The sequence below is a fragment of the Coffea arabica genome, chromosome 1e, assembly GCF_036785885.1.
Source record: "Coffea arabica cultivar ET-39 chromosome 1e, Coffea Arabica ET-39 HiFi, whole genome shotgun sequence".
Classification (NCBI taxonomy): domain Eukaryota; kingdom Viridiplantae; phylum Streptophyta; class Magnoliopsida; order Gentianales; family Rubiaceae; genus Coffea; species Coffea arabica.
Window position 1 is genome coordinate 57,602,603 of NC_092311.1, and position 14,958 is coordinate 57,617,560.

The 14,958-nt window shown below is 38.8% G+C and overlaps 2 protein-coding genes across 2 annotated transcripts; both read right to left on the bottom strand.

Moving 5' to 3' along the window:
• Positions 1–90: 90 nt before the first annotated feature.
• LOC113716640 (uncharacterized) lies at positions 91–1,994 on the bottom strand. Its single transcript, XM_027241034.2, has one exon. The coding sequence runs from the start codon at positions 1,396–1,398 to the stop codon at positions 352–354; it is 1,047 nt and encodes a 348-aa protein (XP_027096835.2). The 5' UTR covers positions 1,399–1,994; the 3' UTR covers positions 91–351.
• Positions 1,995–4,410: 2,416 nt separating this feature from the next.
• LOC140015511 (probable transmembrane GTPase FZO-like, chloroplastic) lies at positions 4,411–13,607 on the bottom strand. Its single transcript, XM_072068155.1, has 11 exons — positions 12,908–13,607; positions 11,892–12,448; positions 11,718–11,786; positions 9,786–9,983; positions 8,861–8,992; positions 7,948–8,034; positions 7,378–7,815; positions 7,091–7,258; positions 5,724–5,951; positions 5,236–5,351; positions 4,411–4,808 (listed from the first exon to the last, which is right to left on the bottom strand). The coding sequence occupies exons 1-11, from the start codon at positions 13,425–13,427 to the stop codon at positions 4,529–4,531; spliced, it is 2,793 nt and encodes a 930-aa protein (XP_071924256.1). The 5' UTR covers positions 13,428–13,607; the 3' UTR covers positions 4,411–4,528.
• Positions 13,608–14,958: the final 1,351 nt, after the last annotated feature.

Here is a 14,958-nt window from a genome sequence, read left to right on the forward strand (position 1 = left end):
TTGCAACTAACATCTTACAGGTCTTTAACTAACTTCAGTTTTGATCTTGAGAATAAATTCATAGCAGTAACTAGCAAAGATGACTTGAGCTAGTCCAAAAAAAAGAGCACCTTGCAAGAACAGAGCAGATTCCCCTGCAGTGCAGAATAATGGTGGATAGCAGGATGGAGGCGTACGCCCTATAGTAACAATAACGACTGCCGGGGGGTTTACAACTTACAAGATACAGACACAGGAGAGCAATATGTACATCCTATTCAATAATAATAGAAGAGTGATATATTATGTAATAGTAGTAAGTTTGTAGCATTATCCTGGCCCTGAGGTCCAAAAGATGGCTTTTACGAGCTTTCAGGAAGTGGTCACCAAATACGGCTCCCAAGTTGACATCTCTCCGTTCCTAGTCATCGCTCCTCCTTCTTTGCACCTGCTCGGTCTTGCCAACTCTCCAACCCCCACACCCTCATATACCACATTTTCACCGTTCACATCCGATTCATCTTCCCACTGGCCAGCACGTTCATTAGCATCATCCTCTGCAGTATCTTCAATTTCAACCTCTTCTTCGTCATTATCAGTTTCCTTTTCTGGTTCATCTTCTTCGTTGTGTTGCATGTTGTACGCATTTTCTCCGTACTCATCCACCAAGTCATGAAAGTCGTCAGAGCCCGTGAAGCCACCTCTCATCAAGGAAAGCCTAAGCCTGCCATTGGCACGTTCAGCTTTGAAGTAAGAGCTGCAAGAAGAAACACTTACAGCTTCCAACACCAGACGTCCGCCTTCGCGGTGAGTCCTCATATGGACACCGCCTGAGCCGCCAATAGAGGTCAGGGGAGGAGGAAAACCAACACTGGGGTACATTTTTTTGGTGAATTCTCGTGACCTTGATCGGTGCATGCCTTGGACATTCCTCCGCCTGGAATCCAGTGAAGGGGAAGGGAAGTCATCTATGCTTTGGTCAATGCTGCTTCCCGTTTCGCTCCCTAAATTTTCGGTGCACATTTCCAAGCTTTTTGTGCTTAATCCGGATGAGGAGCGCTTGACGAGAGGGTGGACGTAGACTTGCTGTTCTGCCTCGCTCACTTGCATGCGATTCTGACTGGTTCTGGTGAGTGCCTGGATGGAGCTCCAGAGCGAGTCACTGTTCCTTTTGCTCTCGACCGAATCACAGTAGCAGTGTTTGCGTTGGATGAGGATGTTCTTGTCATTCTCATTGGGAATAATCATCTCATTTTGTTCCTGTTGTGGTTGCGGAGGCGCGTTTTTTGGCTTTTGAGTCCATGGATTGGACTGGGAAGAGTTGTGTATTGGTGGAGCCAAATTCTGAATTAAGACACGTGGTTCCACGAGTCCAGGCTCAGTACATGACTGCAACCCTTGACACACGTTTGAAGACATGCTGTTGCTGTTGTCCGAGGATAAGGTGTGACGGGAAAAACAGCAGAAAAAACAGGGGAAGAACAGGGGTGGTGTTAAGCTATGTGATAGTGCATTATTCCTAAAGCTGTGTAGATCATATGCTTATTATGGTAGTGCCTCTCGGAAACAAGGTTCAAAACAAACCCACGCTCTATATTTTGAGATGAAATTCGGATTGCAAGGTAGAAGGAGGTGCATAGTTGAAGTCTTGGAAGGAAAAAAAAAAAAAAAAAGAACAAAAGAAGAAGGGATAGTAAAGAAAGCAGAGAGCGTGAAAGAGAAGTGAAAGGAGAGGGGGTGAATTTATAGGGGTTCCCCAAAGGTTTCTTCCGAAAGAGGAAGGGAGGCCAACTTCACATAAAGCTTTTACTCTGCCCACACAAAAAGGAAAAGAAACTAGCGGAATAGGTTATCGGAAGGCTATTGGCTCAGTTGGTACTATTTCGTCCTTGCTCAGCATGTCAACTACAGGGGCAGGGGGACGCCCATTGACCTGTTACGAATAGCTTGACCTGATTGTTTGGCTTGAGAATTTCATCAGAAATCTAAACTTTACGTGCTTTCCGCAGCATATTATCTTACCATCCAAAACTGAGCCAACAAGGGGGCAAAGAATTTGGAAAAAAAAAAGGGTCCATCGACAGGTTTCGTCTGTGATATTTTTATTGAAAGAGATTTCCTGTCCTGCCTTTTTTTTTTCTTTCTCATTCTCATGGGAGTATCTTTCCATCCCACTCCCACTCTCACAAGCTTTATCCCAGCACTCAACTCAATACCTATTTTCACTTCGAGTGATTAGAATGTCTCGAGAAATTTTGAGCATTGAACTGAACAAACTGAAATTCTCGTCGTGCGTAGGACCACTTGAACCTCCATCAAAATATGCTTTTGTGGTTGTAGGACCACTCCCCCCACTTGGAAGTCTTGAGCCTTCATCAAAATTTATGCACCTCCACTTGTGACTGACGTTGTATTTGTAGTGAATTTCAATTTCATATAACCAGTTGGTGGGATCGTGTGTGCCATTATTCGGTGTCAAATTCAGTGTCAATCTCACTATATTTACGTGATGATAGAAGAAATTTAAATAAATAACATATGATAAATTAAATAAATAGGACACTTGGCATGAATATAGAAGTGACACTCAGGATTCCTGATCCCCAAAAATACTACTATTCGGGCTTTGCTTTCAGCGATGCAAGAACAAAGAAGCCATTGTTAGTATAATTGTTAGTTATGAAGGTAAATGATGCGGTTAGTTATGGCATTTCTTTTTAAGAGGAAATAACGATTTATCTTTTGCACTCGGCTCCGGTGGGCAAAGGAATCAAATTGGCTTTACGCTTTTTCCTTTTTGGGATAATATCAGAACGGCCGTTGCAGTTTTCGTCGACAACATCTTTTGTCTCCTTTTTTACATAAATTTTCACATAAATTTTTTTTGTAAGGCCTGTGAGGGTATTCTAGGAATAAAATTGTATGGACATGGGCTGAGATTGTTGCACTGAGATTAAAAATCAACGTAATTTGTGTTACTTGAAACTTCAACTCATGGATTCAAAGAAAGATCAACGCTTCAAGAAACATGGGATCATTTTGAAGGGTCGTCCCAGGTTGAACTCACGGTGGGTTGCTCGACATCTAAGCCCCCTAGGTACTAGCCACTAGACAAATTACATGGAATTCCTTTCGTCACGGTGGGAGGCCGAGGCCCGGGGCCGGGGCCGGAGCCGGGGCCGGGAATTTGTGCTTTCGTAGTTACCAAATTACAGTTGTTGGGAGAGAGACGCTTGCTTGGTAGATGGACCTTGAATGGACCGAGACGTGCGGGCATAAATATTAATATTTGAGAGCACCACCTCTTTTCTTTTCTGGATTAGTAACGTGTCATGCCAACGTTTGTGTCTATACCGCGAATCAGTAGGCATTAATTAGCTCACAACAAGTGATTTTGCATCTTCTTGTTGCAAAAACGTGTGTTATTTCCCTTTGTTTTCAAAGAGAACAGCAGATTGCTGGCGTTGCCTTGCTACTCTGCTCTCGAGCAGACAGCAGCTTTAGTACCTTTCTAACATGCACGTTGTTGCAGCAATTGTGTTCTTCGACATTGTCATCAACGACTCGTTCTTCAGCGTTTGTTTTCTGCAGGTGAGGTGATATAACAAATCAAATCTCGGACCTTTTCCGAGCTGATTGTTGCAGTGAAGCTGCGTAAAAAATAAAAATAAGAATCTACATGTACGAAATCCATGCAATGGGGCTAAGCTTGGAATCATGAAATCCGCTGCGCAGCAAATCTCAAGTAGGAAGGAAATGAACAACCTTCAGTGGTCTGGAAATGACGATTCAAGTTTTGTGTGAGGATTGCGTGGAATAGGAAGAAAGGCGAAGAGGGAGCATGGATGTTTATGCCTCTCTTGTTACTTTTAGACCATTTCAGTGCCATCCTTTTTTGGGCTCCAAGCTTCACTGCTCTTTTTGTCTCAGAAAGATCATAAAGGCAGTGGTTAATTTATGCAGGACATGCAGATGCTCAAATTCTTGATCCGCACGTAATCCCCAGCACACTCCTCCGACAAACCATGATTAATGTCAAGAGACCTATCCCTTTATAGGAATTTGAACTCAACTAATTGACATCATTGCCAATCCCTGCCCTCAGTGCAATCACATACGTGATGATCAAAGGCGTTATTACTATCATGGCATTGACATTCTTACCAGTTTGTCCCCGCAATAGTCAGTCAAATACTCGATGCTTAACGACAATCCCGCTTGAAAATATTCCAACGCAGTAATACATACATGGTGCAGAGTGGCACACAAGGAACACGATATCCGCTGGTTTGCTTGTAAAATCAGGGTCGACTGAAGAACACAAGACAGATGGTTGTGGTTCTAATTTGATCTGCGGTTAGGGCCACCAAAACTGCCATAAATGATGTTCTTCCGCTAACAAGAACAAACGAAATTCATCAAGTTCTGTCCTTCAGAAAATGCGAATTTGCAATTGCAACTGCTTGCACACAGCTGCATCACTTCTGAGAAAAAAAAAATACCAACCATTCGAGAACAAAAAATAATTCAAAGTTCCCGAGTATCATCATCATACATGGAGATTTTCAATCTCAATTCTTAATGTCTGAAGTTTTTTCTCAATCTGTATTAACTCGTCTGAAGTGCCAGCGAGTTCGTCCAGTCTATGCTGCATTACATCTTGGTATGGCTCGCCCACAAACCTTACATACTTCTCCAGATTATTAATTGTCTCTAAAAGGTCCTTCTGCATTGCCCCTTCAAGTTCACGAGCTAATGCATCTCCAGCCCTCTTCACTTTATCCACGACCAGTCGCTTGCGTGCGGGAAAGTTGGATATTGCTAACAAGCTAGCACAAAACAAAGCTTTCATCAGGATTAGAGTTGCACTCCGCAAAAGTTAAGCATAAGCATAAGCATGCCATATAATATATAAGTCATTTTTGCAGAACCAGAGATATGACTGCCATACTTAGGTTGTCTATCATACATCCCTGAGGATAATATATTATGCCACTATCGGCACTATCTTGACCATTTTTTCAGTTCTCACCGTCCTCCTTTCCAGTCTGTCTCTCATGCATTATCATTCCTCACTTTCTGGGAGAGCTGTACCATGTCTACCTCAATGGATCAAATATTTGCTAATATCTACCTCTATACTAAAACATATACTGATAAAAAAAAAAGTCAGTCCAGAAGGCTTTAGCTGTGTCAATTTAGTCATAGTCAGCAACACACAGGGCAGTTATGAGCATAACAGATAAGGTGCATCACCCGCCAGCAGAACATAGGCCTAAAGCAAGGAGATCTTCGAGTGTTGTTGGTAGTACGGATGTCAGAAGTGATGCAGACAAACCAGCTGCTCCTAGTCCACCAAAAGTACCCAGGAACTGAAATGATTGCTTGAAAACATTAGCCATTATTTATGTCAAAATCTAACAGTTATATGCATGGAAACTCCTAGTTTCAAGGACAATCAATTTCAAAGATGAACAAAGAACCCTTATGGTGCAAGGGTCCAAAAAAAAAAAAGTAGCAACCAAGTTACTGCAGCAACCCCAAAACTTCTGCATGTAAGATGAATTTACTAAATCTTGCTCATAGAAGTGGCATTGTTTGATTGAAACGCCAAAATCACACACGATGGACATTGAAATTGGAAATTTTTAAGGTAACAGTATCAAGTAGCAATGCCATAGGGCAGAATTTATTCTAAGGAAAACAAACATTGTTTATCAACTTAAAGATACAGAATAACTTACCACTTCGCGAATTTCTTGCTCAAACAGTTTAGAAGCAGCAGATGCACTGAAATCTTCCAGCACTTTGACACTCAATTCGCCTCTTTCCCCAAGTAAGTCAGTTTTGTGAAGTTGTACCTGGTGTGGATCAACTAATGAAGACCATCTTTGTGCCAAAGCTTCTTTATAAACTCTTCCTTCACGAGCATTGCTTGACTGTAACCATATCACATATTCCCCAACAATATTCTAAACACGAATTCAATCATGAAGAGTTCAGATTTGCTGATCCCAACTCAGACATGTGATGCAATGACGTCATCATGGATCAGAAAAAGCATAAATAAATAAGTATGCTGCATTCGTGCAACATCATATACTGAATCACAACACTGATGGGGATTCAATTACATTGACTTGCTAGGAAGTTCCATAAACAGCTTGATTAAAAGATGTAGAAGACAAAACTTGGGACATTTGTTAGGTTAACTTTGACAACCAGCCCTGCTTTAGGAAAATCTAACAGAACCATATGCCTTTTAAGTTTCTTTTTTTCCGTGCAAACTTAATTGATTAACCTTTTCTTCCCCCTACTAAAGGGACAGTTAAAAGGGTTACTTCAATTACTTGTATTATAACGAATTCAGTCAAGACATATAAGTAATCAGCAAAACACAAGTAATATGAGATTTTGCTTATTTTCCAGTAACAAAATATTGATTTTCCCAGGATATAAGAGCCTGGAAACAAGAGAAGAGGTTAGTATTATGCCAATCACAGCAAGCTATTATTTTTGCTATCCATGGCAATTAGCTGCCACTAACTTCAAATATATCTCCTTTTTACCCAGAGCTTAAGGCCAGAGGTTCAAACCCCAACTTTGGAATATATTCACATTCATTCTTTAAGTTTGACTTAATTTAAGGCTCCTATAATACCTTTTGTTTGAAACATATATTGTAAATTCTTTACCAGCTCAGAGTTAATTGTACCTAAAGCTCATCAATCTTGTTGAGAACGTACCACACTAGCTAACTAGACAGCCAAACAAGGAAGTCAGCCAAGGCTTGGACCAGGCTAAAATCAAAATACAAGAGAGTCAAGGCCAAGCCAAATCTAGTCCAAATTTTGGTAAAAACTTCCCAAAACCACAGAAAGGCCATAATACACCATGTATAACCCTCATCTTTGACTAGACTAGTCAAACATGGAAGAAATGACAATTCAGCCAGTGAACCAGATTTAAATATCTTAATGCTCGGCCATGAGTACCCAATACACCGCAAAATCACTTACTTTATAAGGAAAACAAATGGAGTTGGTAATGCATTGAATACAGGAAGTACCACTCAGAGCTAAACTCCAAGTTTAACAGAATGTATACTCACTTTTGCTTGAGAAGCTGCTGGCCCAATGATGTCATTTTGGACAGTGGAGGTCACAGGCATAGGAGCAGAATTCCCTCCCTTGAAAACATATGAGGTCACAATATCAAGATTTGATAACTGCAGAGTTGATTCTAAAAGCTGGATAGCACGTTCTTGTGCAGAATTAACCTGCGTGTTCACAAAATGCACCACTTTCATAAACAACTCGCAACAGATACAGGAAAATCGAGAAACAAAAGAAAGCAGACAACCAGATTGGAGGTCAGTGCTTAAAGTGGTTCTCTTACCAGAGACAATAATTGTCTCTCCCAAGCAGTGCTCTCACTTTTCATCTTATGTGCATAGTCTTTCACCCCATCAACAATGTTATTCAATGATGCCAAGTCCAGTTTCACTCTCTGGTACTCTTCTCTCACAAGCTTTTGACAAGAAGACAGTAACCGCTCTGCAATCCCAAGCGGTGTTCCAAGCTTAAGCTTTATCCGTTCAATCCCTGTACTTGTTGTACCATCCAAAAAGCTGTACAAGTAATCTTCAAATTCAAAGAAGCTACTGATTTTCCAATGAGAACTTGTCCTGTACAGTTCACCAAGCTCACTAACATTTGAGGCAGCAGATAACTTTGCTTCAAGAGCACACCGTGCAGACACGGGATATAATGTTATAATTTCAGTATTAAGCAACTTCCGTGCATTTTCTTCTATAAATGAAATAGCTTCCTGAAGCTGCATCAGTAATGTTATTTAGATTAAAAGCATGCCAAGCCCAAAGGTCTGAAACGCACTTCACAACTTCTGAAACAAGTTAAATCACTTCCTATGAAACTATAATCAATTCAACTGGAATTCATGACCAACCTCACTAGTGTTCTGATAAAGATCGGATTTATTGAGCACAAACACAACCTTTTTCTTCCACTGCTGAGTGTAACGAAGAAAAGTAACCTGATGGGAACCAGAAATTGATACAAACTAATCAACTGATAAAAAAAAAAGACGTGAGAAAGAAAAAGAACCAACAGAATGCAATAGAGGTATAATTCTTGAAATGGAGATGAAGACACAGTATTCTTAAGGGTTATAATTGCATATCATGTATGACTAATTAGTTAGGAAGTACTAACTGAGCTAGAGTGTACAGAAGTAAAGCCGTGAATCATTTACGACCAATTAGTTAGGAAGTACTAAATGAGGCAAGCAACAGCAGCCTTTACAGACCTATTTTTCTCCATCTATTTCAGTTATATTCTAGCAAAATCTAAAACCATATTTCTAGGATAGCATCAAACATAGAATAAGCAAAACTCCTTGAGCTGTGTACCACCTCAGTCACCTATTGGCTTCACTTGGAAACTGTAAAACCAAAATTTTACTTTCCAGTCAACAAGTATATGTGCCAGAACCTCAGAATAAACACCTCTCCAATAAACAAACAATCAAAACTTGATATATATGTGACAACCGTTTCAGTCAAATCATCAAAGACAACTAAATTATGAAATAAAAGTTAGGTGTAAAAACTTAATGCCTGCAGCAGATATAGAAGTACATCTGCAATGCAATGAAAACTCCTCACAACAGTTCTCAAGGTAACAGGCATGACCAGCCCCTTATGGATTATAAGTAACATCATGATTAAATTGCACAGTATCAACAGCAGCTAAACTTTGAAATTCAATTTTTCAACAAATAAAAAAAAATTATACACCATCCTCTTAACCACAAAACACCAAGCAGAATTCACATTCAAATTAACCATATAGAATCATACCTCACTCTCTGTCAGTGGCCGATCAGCAGACATGACAAACAATATTAAATCTGCACGTGGCACAAATTCCTCAGTAAGCCGCTGTTGCCTTTGAAGTATCACATTTGTTCCAGGAGTATCAACAATAATCATCTGCTTCAAAGATCCATCAATATATATATATATATATATATATATATATATATATACACACACACGTTGCATTCAGATGTGCACAATTAGGTCCAAAGGGCAGAATAAATTGCAGTACAACAGACAGTAGACAGGAACATGAAAGATCTTAAGCAGATATGAAACATCCTTTTCTTTCCATGCAAATATTCTAAACCATCATTCATTCAGTCACAATTTGTTCTTCACAGACTACATTTCATGTCTTCTTGATCACTAATTGTATGTTTAATACAGCAAGACAAACAAATTATCTTCATATCAGTCATCACTTTACTATCAAAGACAGTCCTTGCTTAATGCATGCTGCATCTGAGTAATCTGACGACACCATATGACAGAGGCCATAACCTTCATGATTTCATCAAGAAGACAATATTTGTCCGGGAATTACATTATAAAACCGAATCTAGTTACTCTCGGTTGATCTTCTTGCAACAGAAATTATGTCATACTTGTTACAGCATTAGAAAGGGGCAAGAGTTGACCATACTTGTAACCAGTACAGAAGGCATGCTACAACCAACAGTTGCTTTTTCTTGTACATGTAATTAGCAACCTTAAAGTAAAAGTTCAGAATAAAAAGAAACAAAAACAAAAGATGATAACAATAACAAAAATAGAATGAAAATAATTGAAGTGACAGATGACGTATATAAGAATTAGTTATATATCCACGAAAAAACAGAAATTAACGCGCGGTTTACAAATTCAACATGCACTTGATCAACAGGAAAACAAAGAAACAACTCACATCTTTGAGGATTGGAGCAGGGAGATAGCACAAAATTTGACCATCTGGATGTCTTTCACAGCGATGTTGGTGATGAACATCTTCTTTAGAATAGCGTAAAAAAGTAATCTCATTGGTGGTAGGAACAACCCCATCTGACAGATATTTTTCTCCTAAAAGAGCATTTATGACTGTTGATTTCCCAGAGTTGAATTCTCCCTAATTAATTCAAGATAAAGAAGATCATGATCAGCATTATCCATAATCTTTTGCCATCACATAAGAGTTGACAAACATTTTCACATCCCAGACTTTAGCTTTCAAATAATCTTTTTTAAACTGACGACTAAAAGAGAGGAAAGAAGAAAAAGGGATCAATTAAGCCCCAAAATTCATCCTCTTCAAGAGCTAGTAAATGACTGGGATAAAAGCATCAAAATGATCAAAAATCAAGTTGAAAGCAGTCACCCAACAAATCAATGTAGGATATGAATGAGAGTTTTGCATTATTTTTCTAGACATGAGATGGCTTAGAAAGATAGACCCAAACTAGATTTCTGCCTTTCCTTTTCTCTTTTTGTCCTAAAATAATAGAAAAAGAACAAAGAGAAGGGGAAAAAATCAAAGCTGACACGGAAAAGGAGCATAAAAACATAGCTCAAAGATTTTCAACATGGAAATCCTCTGAGTTAAAATTAGTTTATGACCACAACATGAAAGGGTACGATGTTGACAAGCAATGCCCATGCATTACCACCAGACATGAGCAAGTACAATCTTCCAAGAACAGAGGAGAGACTTTAACTTAATGGAAGCAGCTATTCATGTATTTCCCCTTCTGATCCATCATTATTAGTGGTTCAAGATACAGAAGCTTTTTCACATTTCTGTTTTATGGACAGTTCATGCAATCCCAAAGTATCCCTGGTTACAGGATACAACCTGGGGGCCAGTGTGGTACATGTGTCTGATCTGGCCAGCATCAGTTGGATACTTTACTAAAGATCGACTATTGGACCTTACTAATCCTAGCAGAGAACTACTTTACAACCCAAGAATTCTTCCTAGACATCTTAGAGGCGTTTAGTTTTCGGCCAATGAAATGCCAAGAGCAAGATACTCACAAAAAGTTTGATATAACAAGGCATTCAGCTATACTAATGAGATACTGTTTATGATTTCTTCTACAGCTGTAGTTTAATATACAGATTTGCCCCATATTGAAGTACCCATGTCCAAAATTTTAGTTGTGTGCCGGTATCTTTTATTTAGATTTCGGAACACCTGACAGCTAGATACATAACCATATCTAACTCACACTGGAACATAGTTTCAGATTAATTAACAGCATGATGGAATTTCAAAGATTGTAGAAAAGGTGCTGATTCACACCTTAATTTCCACTCTGAAGATATACACCTTATTTTCCACTTCATGTAGGCTATATGAAAAGAAAGGGGAAAGACAGGAACAGGAAAAAATTGAAGAAAGAAATAAATAAATATCTTGGGACATTCATCTATCAGTTGGGGATACTGCAACAATTCGGGAACTCAATCACCAATAGATCTCCCAGCATGGACATCATAACACAATGCGTCTCATTGCTTTATATCTACTGTTGATCATGAAGGTATAATACAAGTCAAAGGCATTCAAGAAACTTTCATAGTGAGAATTAATAAACAGAATACACTGTCAGCAGTGTATGAATTCCAGACACTCAAACTATCTTAAGTAAGATAATGAGTTTTTAGGCAACAGAGAGAAAGTTGTAAATCCAATGAATGGAAAAGAATTTATAGGCTTCAAACAAGGTATTTGCACTCAACAATTAGTTGACACTAAGTTTTAGAGTGGAGTGAATAAAGAAGAAAGAATTAATTAAAATTCAGAGCTAATACCCATGTATATCCTGGTACCAGAATTTGTTGAAGTTCAGCACTCAATTACCACTATGACCAGCAAAAATGGTTCGTCCAGTTGAGAAACTGCATCCATGAGAAGAGACACTTCCTCCATCTGCCATTTCAAGGTCAACACAACTGCAGATTAACAGACGTTGAAAATAATTAAGCTAAAAATAGTTATCAGTGCAGCTGCCAAATATCAAAATTAAAAGATCACCAGTGGTGCAGCTTGTTGGATGACATCTCTTGCATCGAGCAGAAGTGATCTTTCTGTTTCCACCAACTGTCTTTCTCTCTCCTCTAATTTTGCAAAACCAGCCACCCCTACCTTTGGAGAACTACCATTGTCTACATCCAACATATTCATCTCATCAGATTTTTGAACCTTGCCGTCCATTCTCTTGCTAAGTACATATAGACTTTCATATAATTTGTTTGAATCATCACTGCCAAGCAGCTTTAAATCAGGCAATGAAACTACTAATCCACTTGCTCCAGATTTGACTAAATTCAAAGCTTCATGAAATGACTTCTCATCCACAAGTGAATCAACCATGATAAAAGTAGGAATCCTCACACGCTGAAACAAAGATGACACCAGATCCTCCTTATGGCTATCTCCACAAATGGTGTATATAAGAAAGTCGGCACCTTCAGAAGTTGATGCATCTAAAGCAGCACTGGGAGTCTCAACAGTCCTGGCAACCAAAGGAAGAACTACCGATTCAGATTTTGAATCTATCATCGTATTCCTTGCCACTATTGCAGGAAGACCTGTCAGATAGCAGGAAAAATTTACAGACCAACGATCTAAAGAAACTCAAGTTAAGTAGACGATCCTAAACAAGAATAACCAGCAAATGGTTACATATAGAAGATTCATGAAAGCAGAACCTTTTGTTCTTTCTTTTTCATTAGAAATAAAAAAAAAAGGAAAAAAAAGTGTAATTTTTTTCATCAAGGAAAAAAAAAACAGGCGTATTTGGCAATTTAGCAGAAATCAAACGATTAGCCTGATACAGTATAATCTTTTCCAATGATTGTCAACGAACACTAAAGCAACTGAAGAAATTAACTAGTACGGTTTCAACTACTCTATTAATCAATCCAATACATGCAAGCATGAGGTAAGTTGAAAAGATACTAGTACTAGCAGTCATCAATCTGAAGTCAAGTAGGGCAATTATATCCAAACGAGAATAGGAAGCAGCAACTAACGAAAAGGAAATGAACCTTGATCAGAAAGCAAAACTCCACTGGCATTGACGGCGGCTGCAATATCAACACGCTCCTCAATAAGCAAGTAAGCTCGGTCCTTGATCACTGACTTCAACACACAAGCAGCCTCGTACAGCAACTTACCACCTCTTGCTCCGCCGCCCCTGAGCACCACGATGCCAACCACCGAACTAGCGATGGCCTTATCAAGAACATCAAGGACGCCCCTTGTTTTATCCTCCTCGAAGACCTCGTGGGAGCTCAAGAGGAGCACCACATTGGGTACTCTAATCTCAGGCCGCTTGTATCCGCCCGGAAATAAGGTTCTGGGCTGCTGCTGGCTAAGAGAGCTCGAAATGAAAGGAAAAGCAGTACTAGTAGTGATGTTTCTCTTCAGCGGAGAAGTTAGGGGCAAACTGGAGCCGCGAGTCAGCCAGAGGTGGCTCGGGAGCTTGGGATTACACAAAAACAGGGGATGTGATGGGGGTGGCGGTCGGGAAAGGGTGCTGGGAACGTGAGGTGTTAATGATACCATAGAGAAGGGGAGGTTGCTGGTAGAGAGAGGGGCGTCGGGAGTCGGTGGCGGAGATGAGAATTGAGTGGTGGAGATTAATGGTGGGAGGGCAACAGGAAGGAGTTTTCTGAGGCTGAGAGAGCTAAGGTGAGTGGAAAAGCCTTATCATCTTCTGTTTTGGACGCCAATAATATGTCTTTTTTGTTGTAGTACTCCTTCCCTAGTTTTGTGTGGTGGAACGGGAAGTTGTTGATTGTTGCTCCTATCGTTTCATCTGGACCCCACCACCGAAAATTTTTTTTTTTGCCAATCGAAACTTTGTCAATACTATCCTACATTGCACTGTTTAATCTAGGGAGGAAACCCAATTGAGTCTAATAGCTAGTTTGGGAGATGAGATTTGAACAGAAAAGAAAGGAATAGAAGAGAAAGGCTGCATCTCTCACGTTTGAGAGTTTTAAGTGAAAGGAAAGGAAAAGAAATCGACGGAATTGGAAGGACGAAAAAATAGCTACAGTTTCAAAAAAATTTCCGGCCCAAATCGGGCAGAAAGCAAAGGAAAGCACGGAAAGGCAGCAAAAAGTTTTTTAAATTGCCCATTCTACCTCTAAAAAGCTGTTAAATGAAATATTTATTTACTTATGTGTCCAAAATCACTTCTTTTCTTTCATAAACTCCCAAACAACATTAAAACCTCTTCCCTTCTTTTCTTATCTTTTCTTTTCTCTTGTAACTTAACCTTTCTCTTCCTTTCTTTTCTATCATCAACTCACAAACTAGCTATAAAAGGGCGACGAGAATTGAACCAACCAGATGAGTATATTATGTATTTGTCTGAATTTTTTAAAAAGTTATTTTTTAATTTAATGTTACAATTGGTGGGTAGGACTTAGGAGGTGCCTTAAATGGCTTAGCGATGGTCATCGGTCCAAAGGCTAGTGGTTTTCCGCCACCGAAAGTTTCTTCTCTTAGTTTTTCTGCTTTTGTATTTTGTGTGTGTTTGGATCGGAGATTATTTAGAATAATTTTTTGAAAATATTTTTGTTAAAAAAATATGTTAATGGTACGAATAAATAAAAATGGACAAATAAACTACAATCTAATACTTATAAAAACTATTTTCTTAAAAATTGATTTTAAAATTTAAACATTAAATATGTGGAGAATTTATGGAGTAAAAATGTGTAGATTGATACTTATTTTGTAATAATGTAAAAGTCTATGTTTCATAGTTACACATACAGATACATATATATGTTTATGTTCGTGCAAATTGCAAAGATTTTATTCCGATTAAAACATGATATAACCAGTTTCAAAGAATTCAAATTATGTGTACGTGGCTTATGTTCAAAACTGCTAGTATAATAAAATCATTAAAAATATCGGTGCATAAAAAAATAATCCAATAGAAAATCCTCCATCCTCAAAAAAAAAAAAAAAAATTGAAAGACAAGTGGCTGGTTGAAAATTGAATTGCATAACTTTCCTTTTTCTTTTAATTTCTATGATTTAGTCATTTTATCGATCTAATTTATTCAATTACTCGGTC

Bases quoted from the DNA above. Each gene is read 5' to 3' on its own strand.
- LOC113716640 (XM_027241034.2), bottom strand. From the start codon at position 1,398: ATGTCTTCAAACGTGTGTCAAGGGTTGCAGTCATGTACTGAGCCTGGA.
- LOC140015511 (XM_072068155.1), bottom strand. From the start codon at position 13,427: ATGGTATCATTAACACCTCACGTTCCCAGCACCCTTTCCCGACCGCCA. The intron at 9,984-11,717 runs GTAATTGAGTGC...TGAATTAATTAG, and splicing joins CATTTTTGCTGGTCATAGTG to GGAGAATTCAACTCTGGGAA. The intron at 7,816-7,947 runs GTTGGTCATGAA...TTACTGATGCAG, and splicing joins TTTATCAGAACACTAGTGAG to CTTCAGGAAGCTATTTCATT.